A 16,989-nucleotide genomic window follows, 5' to 3' on the forward strand; every position below is an offset into this window, starting at 1 on the left:
TTTTGCAAACCTCTTTGAGGGTTTGTTTGTTTTACAATCAAGCGGCATAATCAATTGCATGAAGTAAATAAATAATGCATTTTGAAAGGTGGTATATTTGGAGAAATTTACACTGTAACACTGATGCCTTTCTCCCGGACGAGTCCCAAACAAGTGCAGAAATGTGGAGAGCCAAACTTTCCTAAGAATAGAAAAAACGAGAGCAAGCAGCACTGATGTATCAACACATCCTCAAGCGCAAAGCTCTGCCCTTTCCCAGCTGCGCCACGCAAGGCACTATTCTGAGACACAGGCCGTACGGGGAAAGGTTTCACTTTTTCTATTTCTGCCTGCAATAAAAGCAGCCTGGCTAGAATGCCGTGGTGCTTAAACGGCTCTGAATTACTGCAGCTTAGAATGGAGCCTTTGCATCGTCGGACAATGTCAACACGCCGCGAGCAAAACATCTTGTGGTCTTGAGCCTTGACGGGGGAAACACTGAACGGCTAAAAGGGTGAGTATTATTTACTTATGGCATTCACATCCCTTTTCTCTCTCTAAGGAATTCAACAGCAGCATCCACGGTTTCCTCCCTCCTCAATTAATGCCCGCAACTACCCTGTGAGGTAGGTTCGGCTGAGAGGCAGCGACTGGCCCCAGGCCACCCAGCGAGCTTCATGGCCCAGTGGAGATCTGAAGCCTGGCCTCTCAGGTCCCGGTCCAACGCTCTAACCACTGCACCACACTGCCCCGCCGATCACCAGTCTTCGCTTATACAAACCTGTGGTTCTAAGCCTCTTTTTTGCATTTTCCAAACACACACACGCACAGTCTGGCCAGTGGGTTTAGCTGCCACGATGAGGACTAGAATATTGCATGGGCTGTGGCTGCTCTTTTTGCAAGGAGCCTTCCCTCCACGCCTGAGACCTTTTGGCAACTGGGACAGAAAAAGAAAGCAGGTGATCGAGGCGAGGAGAAAAGATGACAGAGAGAGGGGAAACCCCCTAAAGACCAGGCTCAAAAGCAGCCTTGGTGCATTGCAAGCTCTGAGAGGCTACGCTGGGGACACAGAGGCAGGACCCCCTGAGAACAGAGAGGGTCTACAGAGCTTCCCTGCCTTTTCAGCCAGGTGGAGACCGGTGCCCTCTATAAATTGGGCTGCAATGATGCTGGAGAGTTTGCCCAAGTTTGGGGAGGGGGCTAAGTGGCTTTCCCTCCCACCCCCAGGCCTCCCCAGGGTGCTCACCCGTCTCTGGCCGCCCCGATCAAGAAGGCAGGGTGGGCCACACCGGCTGGGGCAGTCGGACAGCGCAGGCGAACGGCTCCGAGATGCACCGAACGAGCTGAGATATTTTCTCCTCCTCCAGCTGGCTTTCCACTTTGCTTCCTCTTTGGGGTAGGTGTTGGGAGGAGCTGTCCCTGCTCGAGGGAGTGGCAGAATTTGTGCTTTCACTAGCACTCTTTGGAGAGGAAGGCGCATTCTTCGTGGAGCCCAGCCAAGCAGACGGCACAGACCTCTCCAGCAGGCCACGGGGTGGGAAGAAGAATCGAGGAAAGGGCCCTCGTGGCTTCAAGGAACGAGGCGCCCACAACCCTGCCCTGCTCCAGGAAACTGGGCCTGTCAGAAGGATCAGCAGGGCAGGTGTGGATTTGCACGGCAGGGCGAGGAACAGGAAGCCACCGAGGGGCAGAAATGGCCGGTGGCCTTGCCACACAAGGAGCCAGTCCGTGGCGGCGTGGTTCCGATTTCCCGGTCTGCGAAAGAGGGAACTGCTGAGCGCCATACCGCAAAGGTCAACCTGAGGTCCTCGTCTTTTGGGTGGACGCCAGCATCTTCCTGAAATGTTTGCAAGATGTTGAGAAATTGTACAGCTCCTGCCTGAACAGGATCAGGCGTCCCACCAACGGAGACCGGGGGGCCGCAACGGTTAGACCAGGGCCCAGGAGAGGTCAGGGTTCAAATCCGCTCGCTGGGCGGCCTCAGGGCCGGTCACTGCTTCTCAACTTAGTCTACCTCGCAGGGTTGTTGTGAGGATTAAAGGGGAAGAATCGTGAGCTCCTTGGAAGAACAAATATGTGTTTGTAATAAAACAGATCAAATCAAAATAGGTTAAGAACTTTGCTTCAGGATGAGAACAGAAATTGTGCTCCGGCGGCGTGGCAGCAGCAGGAGGCTCCATTAGCTAAAGTGGTGCCTCCGGTTAAGAACAGTTTCAGGTTAAGAACAGACCTCCGGAACGAATTAAGTACTTAACCCGAGGTACCACTGTACATAAAACGAGGCAGTGCCCCACCAGTCTCAGCCAGAACTACCTCCTGCCTGCTTCAACCTCCTCAAGTCTCCATGTTCCCAGAGTTCCCTGGGAAGAGAGATCCGTTCTTATCAACTATATTCGGATGGCAGACACCGTGGCTTTTTGAAGGAAGCTGGCATTTGGCTTGTTCTCAGTCCCCGTCTGAGGGACGCATGTGAAAGCAGCATTCTGACACGTTAAGCCATGGGTAGGCAAACTAAGGCCCAGGGGCCGGATCCAGCCCAATCGCCTTCTCAATCCGGGAATCAGCGTGTTTTTACATGAGTAGAATGTGTCCTTTTATTTAAAATGCATCTCTGGGTTATTTGTGGGGCATAGGAATTCATATTTTTTCCCCAAAATATAGTCCCACAAGGTCTGAGGGACAGTGGACCGGCCCCCTGCTGAAAAAGTTTGCTGACCCCTGTCTATGGCTTCCCCCAGAGCATCCTGGGACCTGTGGTTCGTTATGAGCGCCAAGGAGTCCTTTCACAGAACTACATTTCCCAGAGTTCCCTGGGAAGAGGGATTTCTCCTGCTGAAAAAGTTTGCTGACCCCTGTCTGTGGCTTCCCCCAGAGCATCCTGGGACCTGTGGTTCGTTAGGAGTGCCAAGGCGTCCTTTCACAGAACTACATTTCCCATAGTTCCCTGGGAAGAGGGATTTCTCCTGCTGAAAAAGTTTGCTGACCCCTGTCTGTGGCTTCCCCCAGAGCATCCTGGGACCTGTGGTTCGTTAGGAGTGCCAAGGAGTCCTTTCACAGAACTACATTTCCCAGAGTTCCCTGGGAAGAGGGATTTCTCCTGCTGAAAAAGTTTGCTGACCCCTGTCTGTGGCTTCCCCCAGAGCATCCTGGGACCTGTGGTTCGTTAGGAGTGCCAAGGCGTCCTTTCACAGAACTACATTTCCCATAGTTCCCTGGGAAGAGGGATTTCTCCTGCTGAAAAAGTTTGGTGACCCCTGTCTATGGCTTCCCCCAGAGCATCCTGGGACCTGTGGTTCGTTAGGAGTGCCAAGGAGTCCTTTCACAGAACTACATTTCCCAGAGTTCCCTGGGAAGAGGGATTTCTCCTTAAGCCATGCTGGCAGTTGTAGCAGCTCTGCGAGGGGTATAGACTCTCCTCCCTACAACTCTTAAGCCCCCTTAAACTACAGTTCCCAGGATTATTCGGGGGAACCGGTTTAAAGTGGTCTAAGATTCTTGAAATGTGCAGCCTGCGTGTGGCCTCCTCCTGCCTAATAGCAGAGCCGGCCCCCAGTGGGCGGCACCTGGGGAGGCTGCAGTTGCCTGCAGTCAACCTGCTTCTCAGGGACGGCAGAGCTCTCACGAAGGCGAAGAGCCACAACTGATACCTGAGGCCAGGTGTTCAAGGAAAGCATCAAACGTCAAAGCACACCCTCTCTCAATCTCTCTCTCTCTCTTCCCAAAACCAGGCCCCAACACTAAGCAACCTTCAATGATCAACTTGCATCTGTTTATATGTTTCCCGGCCTGCTCAGACAAGCACGTTTTGCACTGCCTTTCCCGACTCGACTTCTCAAAATGCGTTTGCCTTTTGGGGCGTGTGGTTTTTTCCCTTCTTCTTTTGTTTAAAACTGTTTCACAACGGCCCTTGTTTACATGGAAGACATGTCAAACTGTCCTGACACGCAAGAACCTTTATGGTGGCAGGGCTGTCTCTTGGAATATAAAAGGGAGGGGGGGAGCCCTTTGCTTCCACCCATAGTTTTGTCAAATTCAGACACCAGCACCCCGTAAAACTCAGTTTGTCCTCAGCTAGCGCCCTCCAGCCTGTTTCATAGAATCACATTTGGAAAGGACCGTGGGGGTCCAATATACAGGGATCTTTTTGCCCAATGTGGGATTCGAACCCACGACTGAGATTAAGCGTCTCGTGCTCTACCGGCCGAGCTAGAACGCAGTCAGACAATGGCAAGCTGTAGTAGACCAGCCAGTTCCCACCAAGGCCTGTGGTTAGCAACCTGCAAACGCCTGGTTGAACAGACAGGAGCCAGCAACACATCAATGGCAGTGCTTTCAGAGCGGTGGAGATTTTAATCTGGGCGCCATAAATAAATAAATAAATAAATAAATAAATAAATAAATAAACAAACAAATAGGGACTGGTAGGTCGGAAGTAGTGATGTATGGAAGTGGGAGCTGGACCATAAAGAAGGCTGATCGGCAAAGAATGGATGCTTTTGAATTCTGGTGCTGGAGGAGACTCTTGAGAGTCCCATGGACTGCAAGAAGATCCAACCTCTCCATTCTGAAGGAAATCCGTGCTCACTGGCAGGACAGATCCTGAAGCTGAGGCTCCAAGACTTTGGCCACCTCAGGAGAAGAGAAGACTCCCTAGAAAAGACCCTGATGTTGGGAAAGATGGAGGGCACAAGGAGAAGGGGACGACAGAGGACGAGATGGTGGGACAGTGTTCTGGAAGAGACCAGCATGAGTCTGACCAAACTGCGGGAGGCAGTGGAAGACAGGAGTGCCTGGCGTGCTCTGGTCCAGGGGGTCACGAAGAGGCGGACACGACTAAACAACAAAAGGTCAGAAGGCCGGGAGCCCAACAGCAGGTGGTGCCAGAGCAGATCAGAGGCAGGGCCACCTGATTCCGGCTTGGTCCCCATCTTCCTCTCTTCTGGGCTGCACAAGGGCAACATTGAGACTTAAGGAGGAAGAAGGTGATGTCAAGTTTCACCACCTTGGGCTGCTTGTGTGTAATAAGGCAGGCAGACAGAAACTGGCTGGGGTTAGGCTGAGATTAATGGGACAGCTCCTTAATAGACCAGCTCTCTTGGCTCCCGGTTGCTGGAGAACAAAGACTCAAAAGAAAGATTCCTTCCAAAGGCTTTAATGTTTAGATCGCTGCCGTCCACATCCAAATTGTCCCACTTCAGGCAACCCACAGGGTGAATCCTTAAACAAAGGCAGGTGCTCCGACTACCTGAGCTCTAGAAGCCAATCCGAAATGGTTGCATCCCTTTGCTACCCTGTATTTATGAATGGGGCAGGCCAGGGGATTGGTCTCCGTGAGCGGGAAGAGGCTGTGGCAGAGAGCAGTCCAGAACGAGAAGCAGAAGGGCAGATGAAGATGATGGATTACTCGGAGCTAGCTGACCTGACTGGAAGAATCCGTGACCAGAAAGAAGAGGAATACCAAGAAGATTGGAAGAAATTTAAAGACTATTTCAATAAATATTGTAATATAAAAAATTAGAAAGCCAAATAGGCCTAGTATTAAAATAGGATTTATTAAATAAAGGAGGGTTAGAAAGTAAGAAAAGGGAATAAATTAGATAATAACCAGAAATATTTTGGTTTAAGAATGGTATTGGAAAGCTGTTACAAACAGATACAGTGGTGCCCCGCAAGACGAATGCCTCGCAAGACGGAAAACTCGCTAGACGAAAGAGTTTTCCGTTTTGGAGGTGCTTCGCAAAACGAATTTCCTATGGGCTTGCTTTGCAAGACGACAATGTCTTGCGAGTTCCTGCTGGTTTTTTCCCTTCCCCCCCTTTTTCTAAGCTGCTAAGCCGCTTATCAGCTGATCCGATCAGCAGATAAGCCGCTAATAGCGCTAATAGCACTAATAGCGCTAATAGCGCTAATCCGCTAATCCGCTAATCCTTCAATGGGCTTGCTTCGCAAGACGAAAAAACTGCTAGATGAAGAGAATCACAGAACGGATTCTTTTCGTCTTGCGAGGCACCACTGTACAAGGAAATTCAGAAGGGAGGGAATAGAGGAAGTCTATATATTCTGAACAAAATGCTTGTTTAACCTGGAGGTGGGCTGTATGAATTGTATATTGCTTTGTAATGATTTGTTGGGTCTCTGGACCATAATAAAGATTGATGATGATGAGATTAACAAGGCCACGCCTCGAGAAATCACACCGGAAATTAACGGGGCATGCAAGCAAGGATAGGGTTTGTAAAAAGGCCCTCTAAGACTTCCCCCCCAAAAGTGGGGGGGGGGCGACAAGGGCAAGGGCAGTGAACCAGGAAGCAACCACTGCAAGTCCGTCCTGGTGACTCTTGGGCCCTGTCTCTGTGACATTGGGGGGGCGGGCGCAGAAGACAAATGTCCTGTCATCCTGTTTCACTTCCCTCCAGGCTTGCGGCGGAAGAAAGCCTTCTCAGAAAAGTTTATTTTCTTGAAAGCTGTGTTTTCTCACGAAAGGCACCGAGTGCAGCGGGGACGCCAGGCGAGGGCTTGGGGGGCAGACGTACAGCCCGCACCCCGTCAGCAGAAATGGCGTAAGGGACCCCATACACTGCAAGGCTCATTTTTTTAAAGTACAGTGGTACCTCAGGTTACATACGCTTCAGGTTACATATGCTTCAGGTTACAGACTCCGCTAACCCAGAAATAGTACCTCGGGTTCAGAACTTTGCTTCAGGATGAGAACAGAAATCGCGCGGCGGCAGCAGGAGGCCCCATTAGCTAAAGTGGTGCTTCCGGTTAAGAACAGTTTCAGGTTAAGAACAGACCTCCGGAACGAATTAAGTACTTAACCCGAGGTACCACTGTATTAAAATGTGTTGAACTGAAGCGTGAGGCCATTTCAGGGGTTGCTGTCAATAAACCAGACCAAGGTGCCGTCGGTGTGCCTTTTGATATCTCCCCGGGATGTTGATCCTTGTCCAATTCTGGAAAGGAGTTGCACTCTGCCAGATAAGCCACCTTTGGCAAACAGACTGATGGCAGCACCTGCCGCTCTGAACCTTCCTCCCTTCCCCTCCGGATTACTGCAGTGCCGTCAACGTGGGGCTGCCCTTGGAGACGTCCCAGAAACTGCCCCCAGCTCAGGATGCAGCCGCTAGATGGTTAAAACCTGCCCTATACATTCAGAGCGGTATCGCAACGCTTTAAACGGTCCTGGCTTCCCGCAAAGAATCCTGGGAACCTCTGCACTTGCCGTTTTAGAAAACGTTTTGTCGTATTTTGGTCAGTCTCACAGTACAGTGGTACCTTGGTACTCAAACGGCTTGGCTCCCAAATGCCGCAAACCCGGAATTGAGAGTCTGGTTTGCGAACGTTTTTCGGAAGACGAACGTCCAATACTTGAGTGCAGGAACCTCCCGCAGCCAATCGGAAACTGCGCCTTGGTTTTCGAACAGTTTCAGGAGGCGAACAGACTCCCGGAACGGATTAAGTTTGAGAACCAAGGTTGTTGTTGTTGTTTAGTCATTTAGTCGTGTCCGCCTCTTCGTGACTCCCTGGACCAGAGCACGCCAGGCACTCCTGTCTTCCACTGCCTCCCGCAGTTTGGTCTAACTCATGCTGGTAGCTTCGAGAACACTGTCCCACCATCTCGTCCTCTGTCGTCCCCTTCTACTTGTGCCCTCCATCTTTCCCAACATCAGGGTCTTTTCCAGGGAGTCTTCTCTTCTCATGAGGTGGCCAAAGTCTTGGAGCCTCAGCTTCAGGATCTGTCCTGCCAGTGAGCACTGATTTCCTTCAGAATGGAGAGGTTGGATCTTCTTGCAGTCCATGGGACTCTCAAGAGTCTCCTCCTGCACCAGAATTCAAAAGCATCCATTCTTCAGCAATATTCTTTATGGTCCAGCTCTCACTTCCATACATCAATACTGGGAAAACCACAGCTTTAACTATACTGACCTTTGTTGGCAAGGTGATGTCTCTGCTACCACTGTATTTTGAATGATGGCTGATTTATTCTGGACTGTCTGCATATCAGAATAGTAGAATCCTGCATGCAGCTATCCCTGGATGGGCTCAACCACCAATCTTCTGGTTAACAGCCAGCTTTTGTGATGTTTTCTTGAAGTTACTGCATTATTGACATCCAGAAGTGACCAAAAAACCCTGAATTGGAGCGTTCACAGCATAGATAATTTTCAGCAGGCACAAACTGTATTGAAAGAGGGTATCTGTACACCTGCCCTGATAATACTATCGCGAGCACAGCTTATTATCAATGCACAATAAACGGGATGGCTGGGAAAGCTCTTTAACTCTCTCTGCTGTTGTTGTGGCTGGAATGAAATTTATGGGGAGATAAGGGATGGGAAACAGGTAGTTTATGACTGATTTTATCTCTTCCTGCTTCTTCTGCTGGTGAAGGAGCCTACAGTAAGTAAATGGCCTGTAACTGGGCCCTCCGACAGCTTGATATGTTCCCAAGCAGGGTGGGGTGGCGGGTAGATCTGAGGCAGATCAAATGTACACAAAGCCACCAGATTCCTAGGAAGCCTTTGGCAGAATAAGTAACCTGGCAAGGGAGCGCTCATTTTGCAATACCCAAGAGCTCCTTGTTGTCCCACATAAATGTCTTCTGAATGGCTTTTGCCTCGGGATCTCACTGATTTCTTAAGCAGATACCCACGTTCTACTCCTGCGAGGGGGGCTTGTGACCTCCAACATTTCTCTGATGAAAATGGGGACTTTAAGCTTCTCCCGTTTGATCTCGCTGCACACATCTGTCACCTTGAGCCATGTGCAACCTTCTCAGCCTAACCCTACCTCGCAGGAATGTTGTAAGGGGAAAATGTGCGAGGGAAGGGATCGCGTGCAAAAATCTTCCACAGATAAATAGAATGAAATAAAGTTTTAGCTGTAAGCAGCGCTGAGTCCCTGTCAGGGGGGAAAGGTTGGAAATTATTATTATTATTATTATTATTATTATTATTATTATTATTATTATTATTATAAATAATAATGGAAACTGTGAGAATGATCAAGAGCATACCAGAAAATCCGACTGAACTCAGAGAGAATTCGTTCTGAGTAAAAATGCTTAAGATTTAAGAAGGCTGTGCGGTCTTTACCCAGTTACCTGGGAGTAAGCTCCATTTAATACAGAGGGACTTACTTCTCAGTAGACAGTGTAAGGTTCCATTTACAATGAAGGAATAAACACTCCATGTGCTTCCTACGAAATGGCTGGCTGCTGAAACATCACAATTAAAGAGTTTAAAGTGGATTGATAACCTTTTCCTTTGAAATTATAGGAAGAGTTTCGAATGCCAGCTTCACCATTCCCTTCTTTTTTGGGGGGGACACAGGGTTACACATACCCCTAATCATTTTGTGAATCTAAGTTTGGCCTTGTTGAAGGTCAGTATTTCAATATGAGTTGGAAAATGAGAGTACCTCTAAACGTTTTTGGGTTTTTTTTAAAGAAAAAAAGCACTGGGTGCAGGGATTTTTTTGTCCTTCTCTACAGTTCTATGGGGTGCAGGTGGCGCTGCGGTCTAAACCACAGAGCCCAGGGCTTGCCGATCGGAAGGTTGGCGGTTCGAATCCCTGACCGTTGCTCGGTCCCAGCTCCTGCCAACCTAGCAGTTCGAAAGCACACCAGTGCAAGTAGATAAATAGGTACTGCTCAGGCAGGAAGGTAAACAGCGTTTCTGTGCGCTGCTCTGGTTTCGCCATAAGCGGCTTAGTTATGTTGGCCACATGACCCGGAAAAACTGTCTGTGGACAAACGCTGGCTCCCTCAGCCAGTAAAGTGAGATGAGCGCCAGAACCCCAGAGTCGTCTGCGACTGGACGTAACTGTCAGGGGTCCTTTACCTTTACCCTTTCTTTTTTTTTTTTACAGTTCTATGAGTTTATGGCCACCCCTTTAGCACCATGAGCACAAATAGTCATCAATGTGCAATGAAATTGATTTCTCTGGAGGGATATCTTTGTAGCATTCTGAATGCTGAATTTTCTTTTCCCATGATCATTTGGATAAACATGTCTTGAACTGGGAACGGAAGATGAACCAAACTAGCTTGTTTGTTTGCAAAGGGACAAATGAGGGCCAGAATTAGTTCCTTTTCAGAGACGCCGAACCAGTACTTCCTTTGACGAACGAACTCCCAAGCACATTCTGGGAAATGTAGCTTTGTGCTGTGGAACTGGGTCGAAACACGCTGTCCACCCTAGCGCAACAAATTAATGTTGTTGTTGTTGTTGTTGTTGTTGTTGTTGTTGTTGTTGTTTTAAAATGAACTTTTTGTGGTTTGGAAAATGATGAGCAAATACACTACAAAGTGCAGAATGATTAACAGGAAAATATATTTTTATTTTATTTTATTTAAAGGACCCCACAATAATTGTTGGCTTCCAGCCTCCCTGCAAAACAAATCAGAATAAGCGCTCAGGAAAGACAGGATTTAATCTAACCTCTGCGTAAACTTTGTGTGATCAAATCAGCATGAATGCTCAATATATAGGAGGAGGAGCTTTGAGGTTGTGTGTCAGCGTTTCTGAACTAGACGGACGAAGGATCCGACTCTGTCCCAGCTGCTTTCCTGCGCTCCTGTCTTTTCGCCAGCCACGGAAACAAGAGCTAGATAGGCCCTGCGACTTTATACTGTCCATTTCCATTGTTTTGCTAATCAGAAAGTCGATAGGACAAAGGCAGGTACAAAATCAACAGCGGCAAAAAAACCCAGTGTATTTTAACCTCCGACATTACTTCATAAACAGTAGGCTAGGGGAACGAGGTTAGGCTGATGCAAAGGCCTCAAGAGAATTACGGTAGAGTTTCGCGTGCCGGGAAACGGAGAAAAAAGGGAAAACACAAACATTAATCACATTTCTGGCAGAAGACCATCGGCGAGAGTTCAGTGCTGGGGCACGGCGAGGGCTCGGGCTGCAATCTCTGAGCACATCCGGAATAAATCACACACAAACACACTCAACATGGCTTCTTGCACAGTACAATTGCATCTTACGCAGGGGTTTGGTTCCCAGGGCCTCACAGATGCAAAAACACCGTATTTTTCGCTCTATAAGACACACTTTTTTCCTCCTAAAAAGCAAGGGGAAATGTGTGTGCATCTTATGGAGCAAATGCAGGCTGTGCAGCTATCCCAGAAGCCAGAACAGCAAGAGGGATTGTTGCTTTCTCTGCGCAGCGATCCCCCTTGCTGTTCTGGCTTCTGGGATAGCCGCGCGAAACCTCCTCAGGGCAGTGGGAGGAACGTTCCCCCTGGCCTGAAGAGGCTTTGCGTTACTTTCGCAGAGGAGGAGGGAGAAAGGTTGTTTTCTGCTGCTCCAGAGAAGCGGACACGGAGCAATGGATCCAAACTACAAGAAAGAAGATTCCACCAAAACAATAGGAAGAACATTAGTAAGAGCTGTTTGACAGTGGAATTTGCTGCCAAGGAGTGTGGTGGAGTCTCCTACTTTGGAGGTCTTTAAGCAGAGGCTTGACAACCATATGTCAGGAGTGCTCTGATGGTGTTTCCTGCTTGGCAGGGGGTTGGACTCGATGGCCCTTGTGGTCTCTTCCAACTCTATGATTCTATGATAAGCCAGAACAGCAAGAGGGATCGCTGGACAGCGAAAGCAGTAGTCCCTCTTGCTGTTCTGGCTTCTGGGATTCAGATTATTTTCCTCCTCCAAAAACTAGGTGCGTTTTATGGTCTGGTGCATCTTATAGAGGAAAAAATATGGTGTGTCTATTTGGACTGCCCCCCCCCCCCCGAGCATCCTACACTTTCTGGAGTTGGGATTCAGAGTGGGTCTCGCCTGCCCCCCTCAAGCAAGGAAGAGAGCTGAAAAGCTCTTTTTGCATGGGGTTTGGGGGGGGGGGGAGATGGCTGCTGAATGCCTGGAGCTGGGGTTTGAGTTCTAAGGCCAACTCTAAGGCAAGTTTCTGGTCTATAACCATCCTTTAGCATTTGTTTTCATCCTCTCTTCCATTTCATTTCTAAACTTCTTTTAGTGCTTCGTTTTGTTGTTTTCATTTATTGTTTTATCTCATTGTTCTAACTCCCCTAAACTCTGAGGCTGCATGAAGCTGGGCTGGGCTGAGTACCGTATTTTTCGCTCTATAGGACGCACGTTTCCCCTCCAAAAATTAAGGGGAAATGTGTGTGCATCCTATAGAGCGAATGAAGGCTGCGCGGCTAAGCCCAAAGCCAGAACAGGGAGACGGAGCACTGTGCAGCGCTCCGCCTCGCTGTTCTACCTTGTGGGTGGCTGCTCTGCGGAGGCTTCAAAAGCTGCGCTCTGGGGGCTTCAGGCAGCTAGCCGCAAGCCTTCGGAGCTCAGCAGGAATTCCCGCTGTGCTCGGAAGGTTTGCGGATAGCCGCCTGAAGCCTGGAGAGTGAGAGGGGTTAGTGCACACCGATCCCTCTTGCTCTCCAGGCTTTGCTTCGCTGGAGAGGTGCTGCACAGTTTTCCCTCCATGCGCAGCGCCCCTTCAGCGAAGCGGGATGAGAAATGGAAGGGGCTCCGTTTCTCCTCCAGCTTCGCTGAAGGGGCGCTGAGCAGAGAGGGGGAGTATTTCCCCCCCTGTTCTCCCCCTCCTATGGGGGTGTGTCCTCTAGAGCGAAAAATACGGTACTTTGCTAGGCAGTGCCAAACGCAAGTTCGAGCCAAAGTTGACAAGATACTAGTTATAAATTAAGGAAGAGAATCATCTTGATTATCAGAACTGTTGACGAGCGAGCCCAGGGGGCAGCTTCAGAGTCTCCAAAACGCTCCCTTCTGCCGGACGGCACTTATGCCGGACTCGTAAATTCAAGGCCACCACATTTAGAGATAATTGATTTCTGCAAACTGCTGACAAATAATCATCATTATTATGGTACTTACTAGAAAGAACTGTAGGGACGCGGGTGGCGCTGTGAGTTAAACCACAGAGCCTAGGGTTTGCCGATCAGAAGGTCGGTGGTTCGAATCCCCACGATGGGGTGAGCTCCCGTTGCTCGGTCCCTGCTCCTGCCAACCTAGCAGTTCGAAAGCACGCCAGTGCAAGTAGATAAATAGGTACTGCTCGGGCGGGAAGGTAAACGGCGTTCCCGTGCGCTGCTCTGGTTCGCCAGAAGCGGCTTAGTCATGCTGGCCACATGACCCGGAAGCTGTACGCTGGCTCCCTCGGCCAGTAAAGCGAGATGAGCGCCGCAACCCCAGGGTCGGTCACGACTGGACCTAATGGTCAGGGGTCCCTTTACCTTTACCTAGAAAGAACTGCATGGAGTTTTCCTGACGCAGAAAGAGCTCTTGAGCTCTCTGCCTTGCTCCCATCAGGTCCAGCCATACTTCTGCAGGGCTACACACACACACACACACACACACACACACACACACACACACACGGCCTGCCCTAGCAACCAACAGTTGGCCGGTTGGTGGCAGAAATCCCTACTAGAGGCTTAAAAACAGCATCACTCAGGCGACAAGGTAAAAAAATGGAATGGGCTTGCTTCAAAAACTACCTGACTAAATATGGTTCCAAAAATAATGGTTGTGCTTAGGTTAATTTCACAGATATAATGGGAAAAAATCGATTTGAATAAAGGAATGCAGATTGTTGGTAACCAATGAGACGCGTCGAAGCCGCAAAGAGATAGAGGGAAGTCAACTAACATAACAGGGATTCAAACAAGTTTACTGGAACAGAAAGCAAGTGATTGTAAGGGAAGAAAAGAAATATGAATGTCATTTCTTTCTGGGAGCCTTTTGTGTAGAATATCCAAATTACGGTTTGTATCCTTTGAACAATTTTGTGTACGTCATTTTTTCTTTTTCTTCTCTTTATTATTGACTTTTTTTTGCTTTTCTTCTTTTCTTTTTGTGTATTCAGGTGTAATTTTTAATTTATTCTTTCTCTGTAATTTTCCAAAATGCAATAATTTTTAATTTTCTTTTTTTTTAACGCAGCGTTTTATGCCTTGACCTGAAAGCAGTTCATTCGCAATCCTGCATCCACAAGCTCTTACTGGGTGGGGAGTTATTGTTTCGTTTTGTTTTTGATTTTTATGTTGTGAACTGCCCCGTGGTCTTCAGATGAAGGGCAATATACATATTTAACAAATAAAAATAATAATATTTTGAAGTCTTACTGGAATCAAAGGGACACAAAGCCCACAACGGGTTTAAACTATGTACGCTTGAAAATTGAGTTTTTCGTTTGAAAAATCCGCTAAGGCGCAAAGCTATCTGGATTGACATATTTTCTTTTCACAGCCTGAAATGGGTTTGGGTTGCTGTTTTGTATGTGTTTGTGTGTGTGTGTTTTAATGACCTCCCCTTGCATTTTTGTCTAAACACCTCTAACCACCACCCCCACTGCCAAATGGAAAGAAAACACAGCTCTGCGTTCGAATCACGCTGCCAAGTGGCAACCTGGCTGTCTGCAAGTGGTTCTTCCCTCTCCAAACCCCTGATCCCTTTACGGCACGAGGGTGAGGAAGGGTATGAAATGATACAGGAAATGTAACGTGCAGGAGAAGATTCAGCTGGCCTTGCCTCCGCAGCGAAGGGCGCAGCCGCTGCAATTTCCAGACTAGTCCTAAAGGGCAGCCCCACGCAGAGCGCATTACAGTAGTCCAGGCTTGAGCTTGCACGAGAACATGGGAAGCTGCCTTCTGCAGAGCCGGACCGTTGGTCCAGCTAGATCACTTTTGCCTACACTAGCTGGAAGCAGTCAGACGCCAGGGATTAAACCTGATACGTCCTGCACAGAATCATAGAATTGGAAGAGATTCCCAAAGGTCATCTGCCTACAATTCTGTGATTCTAAGGAGCAGCCAGTGGCGTAGCGTGGGTTGTCAGCACCCGGGGCAAGGCAAGTAATTTGCGCCCCCTAACCCGTGGATTTGCGCCCCCTAACCCTAACCCCCAGATGCTGCGCCCGGTGCGGCCGGCCCCCCCTGCACCCCCCACGCTACGCCACTGGGAGCACCCCCAAACTGCACCCCTGCTCTGCCCCAATCAGAACAGGCACTTTATATTTTGTGGATCTCTTTTTTAAAGGGTTCTGTGAATCTTCAAGTTGCATGCTGCCAGCCTGAGCCTGCCTGCTGCAGAATTCCTGTCCTGTGTTTACAATCACAGGCCCCTGCTGCACTCAAAGAAATCTCTAGCGATGTGGGGCTGCGCTTCTGTTTCTCCATAAAGAGAAACTCAAAAACAGCCTTCCTCCAACCGGGCGCCCTCCGGATGTTTTGGACTTGGGGGCCGGCGGGAGTTGTAGTATCGAGCACCCGGAGGGCGCCGGGTTGAGGAAGGCTGCACCGCAGCAGAGTCAGTGTGGTCTGGAAGCATGCGCTGCGCTGCAAAACCCGGCTTCTATATGCACGTGCTGTTCTCTATGTTGTCTGGGCAGAGGTAGGTGTAAGGAAGCTTCATCGACTTGTTCCTGCTCTTGATTTCCTCGGAAATGTGCGCCAGGCGCTCTTGAAAGGCCGTTATGAGCTGCTTCGGTTCCTCCTCGACAAAGTGCTCATCATCATATTGCCCCAGAGGTTTCTGCAAACAGGTACAGAGAGAGAGATGCAGGGTCAGTTTAGTTTATTGTTACCAGACGTCCAGGACAGATCGTGAAGCCGAAGCTCCAATACTTTGGCCACCTCATGAGAAGAGAAGACTCCCCGGAAAAGACCCTGATGTTGGGAAAGATGGAGGGCACAAGGAGAAGGGGACGACAGAGGACGAGATGCTGGGACAGTGTTCTCGAAGCTACCAGCATGAGTTTGACCAAACTGCGGGAGGAAGTGGAAGACAGGAGGGCCTGGCGTGCTCTGGTCCATGAGGTCACGAAGAGTCGGACACGACTAAACGACTAAACAACAACAACACCAGACGTCCCCGTTTCCCGGGGACAGTAACCGGATGTACAAATCTGTCCCCGGACAAAGTCCGTCCCCGGATTTCATTTAATGTCCCCGGATTTATATTTTAAGTGTTGTAGATTTTTTAGTAGGGAATGAACCGTTGAATGAATGGTATAAAGAGGTGTGCGATATCACTATTCATGATCAATTAACATGTGCCATTAAGGTAAGACAGGGAATATGCAGGAGAAATGATTTTGAGGAGATGTGGAAGGTAAACAACTATTTTACTTCTAAAAGACAACTGAAGGCGGCCCTGTTTAGGGAGGTTTTTAATGTCTGACGCTGTATTGTTTTTAATATTCGGTTGGAAGCCGCCCAGAGTGGCTGGGGAAACCCAGCCAGATGGGCGGGGTATAAACAATAAATTATTATTATTATGTTTGCAGAATTTGTACTGTTAAAACGGAAAGGGGTCAAACCATCGCAAGAGGTGTTGAAATTTTGGGAGGTTGGATAGTTACAATGGTCTCGGTGGTGGGATGCGCATATTTTTATTCTTATTTATTTATGATGATTACTTTGTCAAAATAAAAGGGGTGGATGAAGAGGGTGGAGCAGAGACAGACAAAGGGAAGCAGTCTCAGGTTTCTTGGGACCTAGGGAGCTGTGGCAAGGAGTAGACCTTCAGTCCTTGCAACTGCCTCATTTTGGCAAAGAGTTGTTGTGCTCACTAGGCCTGGGCCTCCTGACTTTTGAATGAAGCGAGCTCACCTCACTGGTGAAATGTGATTTATTGCTGATCTGGTGGCTTAGGCAGAGAGGCAGCAAAGTCAACCAGTAAGCTTTGTGGCTGAGTGGGGATACGGACCCAGGTCTCTCCCAGGTCCTCCTTTCTTACTACTACTACTACTAATAATTTATTATTTGTACCCCGCCCATCTGGCTGGGTTTCCCCAGCCACTCTGGACAGCTTCCACAGAGACCAAAAATACACTAAAATGTCAAACATTAAAAACTTCCCTTAAGATGCCTTAAGATGTCTTCTGAATGTCAGGTAGTTGTTTATCTCTTTGACATCTGAAGGGAGGGTGTTCCACAGGGCGGGTGCCACTACCAAGAAGGCCCTCTTTCTGGTTTCCTGTAACCTCACTTCTCGCAATGAGGGAACCGCCAGAAGG

The 16,989-nt window shown here is 48.8% G+C and overlaps 2 protein-coding genes across 2 annotated transcripts in view; both read right to left on the reverse strand.

The window, feature by feature from the left end:
- LOC310692084 (polyunsaturated fatty acid lipoxygenase ALOX15B-like) overlaps positions 1 to 1,588 on the reverse strand; it is a 45,263-nt gene extending 43,675 nt beyond the window's left edge. Inside the window, exon 1 of the mRNA XM_083472604.1 lies at positions 1,226 to 1,588. The gene's annotated coding sequence lies outside the window, so the exon portion shown is untranslated. The remainder of the gene's footprint in view (positions 1 to 1,225) is intronic.
- A 12,032-nt stretch (positions 1,589 to 13,620) lies between these two features.
- Positions 13,621 to 16,989, reverse strand: part of LOC310692089 (polyunsaturated fatty acid lipoxygenase ALOX15B-like) — a 44,981-nt gene continuing 41,612 nt past the window's right edge. The window contains exons 14-15 of the mRNA XM_083472611.1: positions 14,929 to 15,503; positions 13,621 to 14,771 (exon numbers count right to left, since the gene is read on the reverse strand). Coding sequence (XP_083328737.1) covers positions 15,324 to 15,503 — 180 coding nt within the window. The 3' untranslated portion in view covers positions 13,621 to 14,771; positions 14,929 to 15,323. The remainder of the gene's footprint in view (positions 14,772 to 14,928; positions 15,504 to 16,989) is intronic.

Source organism: Podarcis liolepis (genome assembly GCF_965112155.1).
Source record: "Podarcis liolepis genome assembly, chromosome: 13".
NCBI lineage: Eukaryota > Metazoa > Chordata > Lepidosauria > Squamata > Lacertidae > Podarcis > Podarcis liolepis.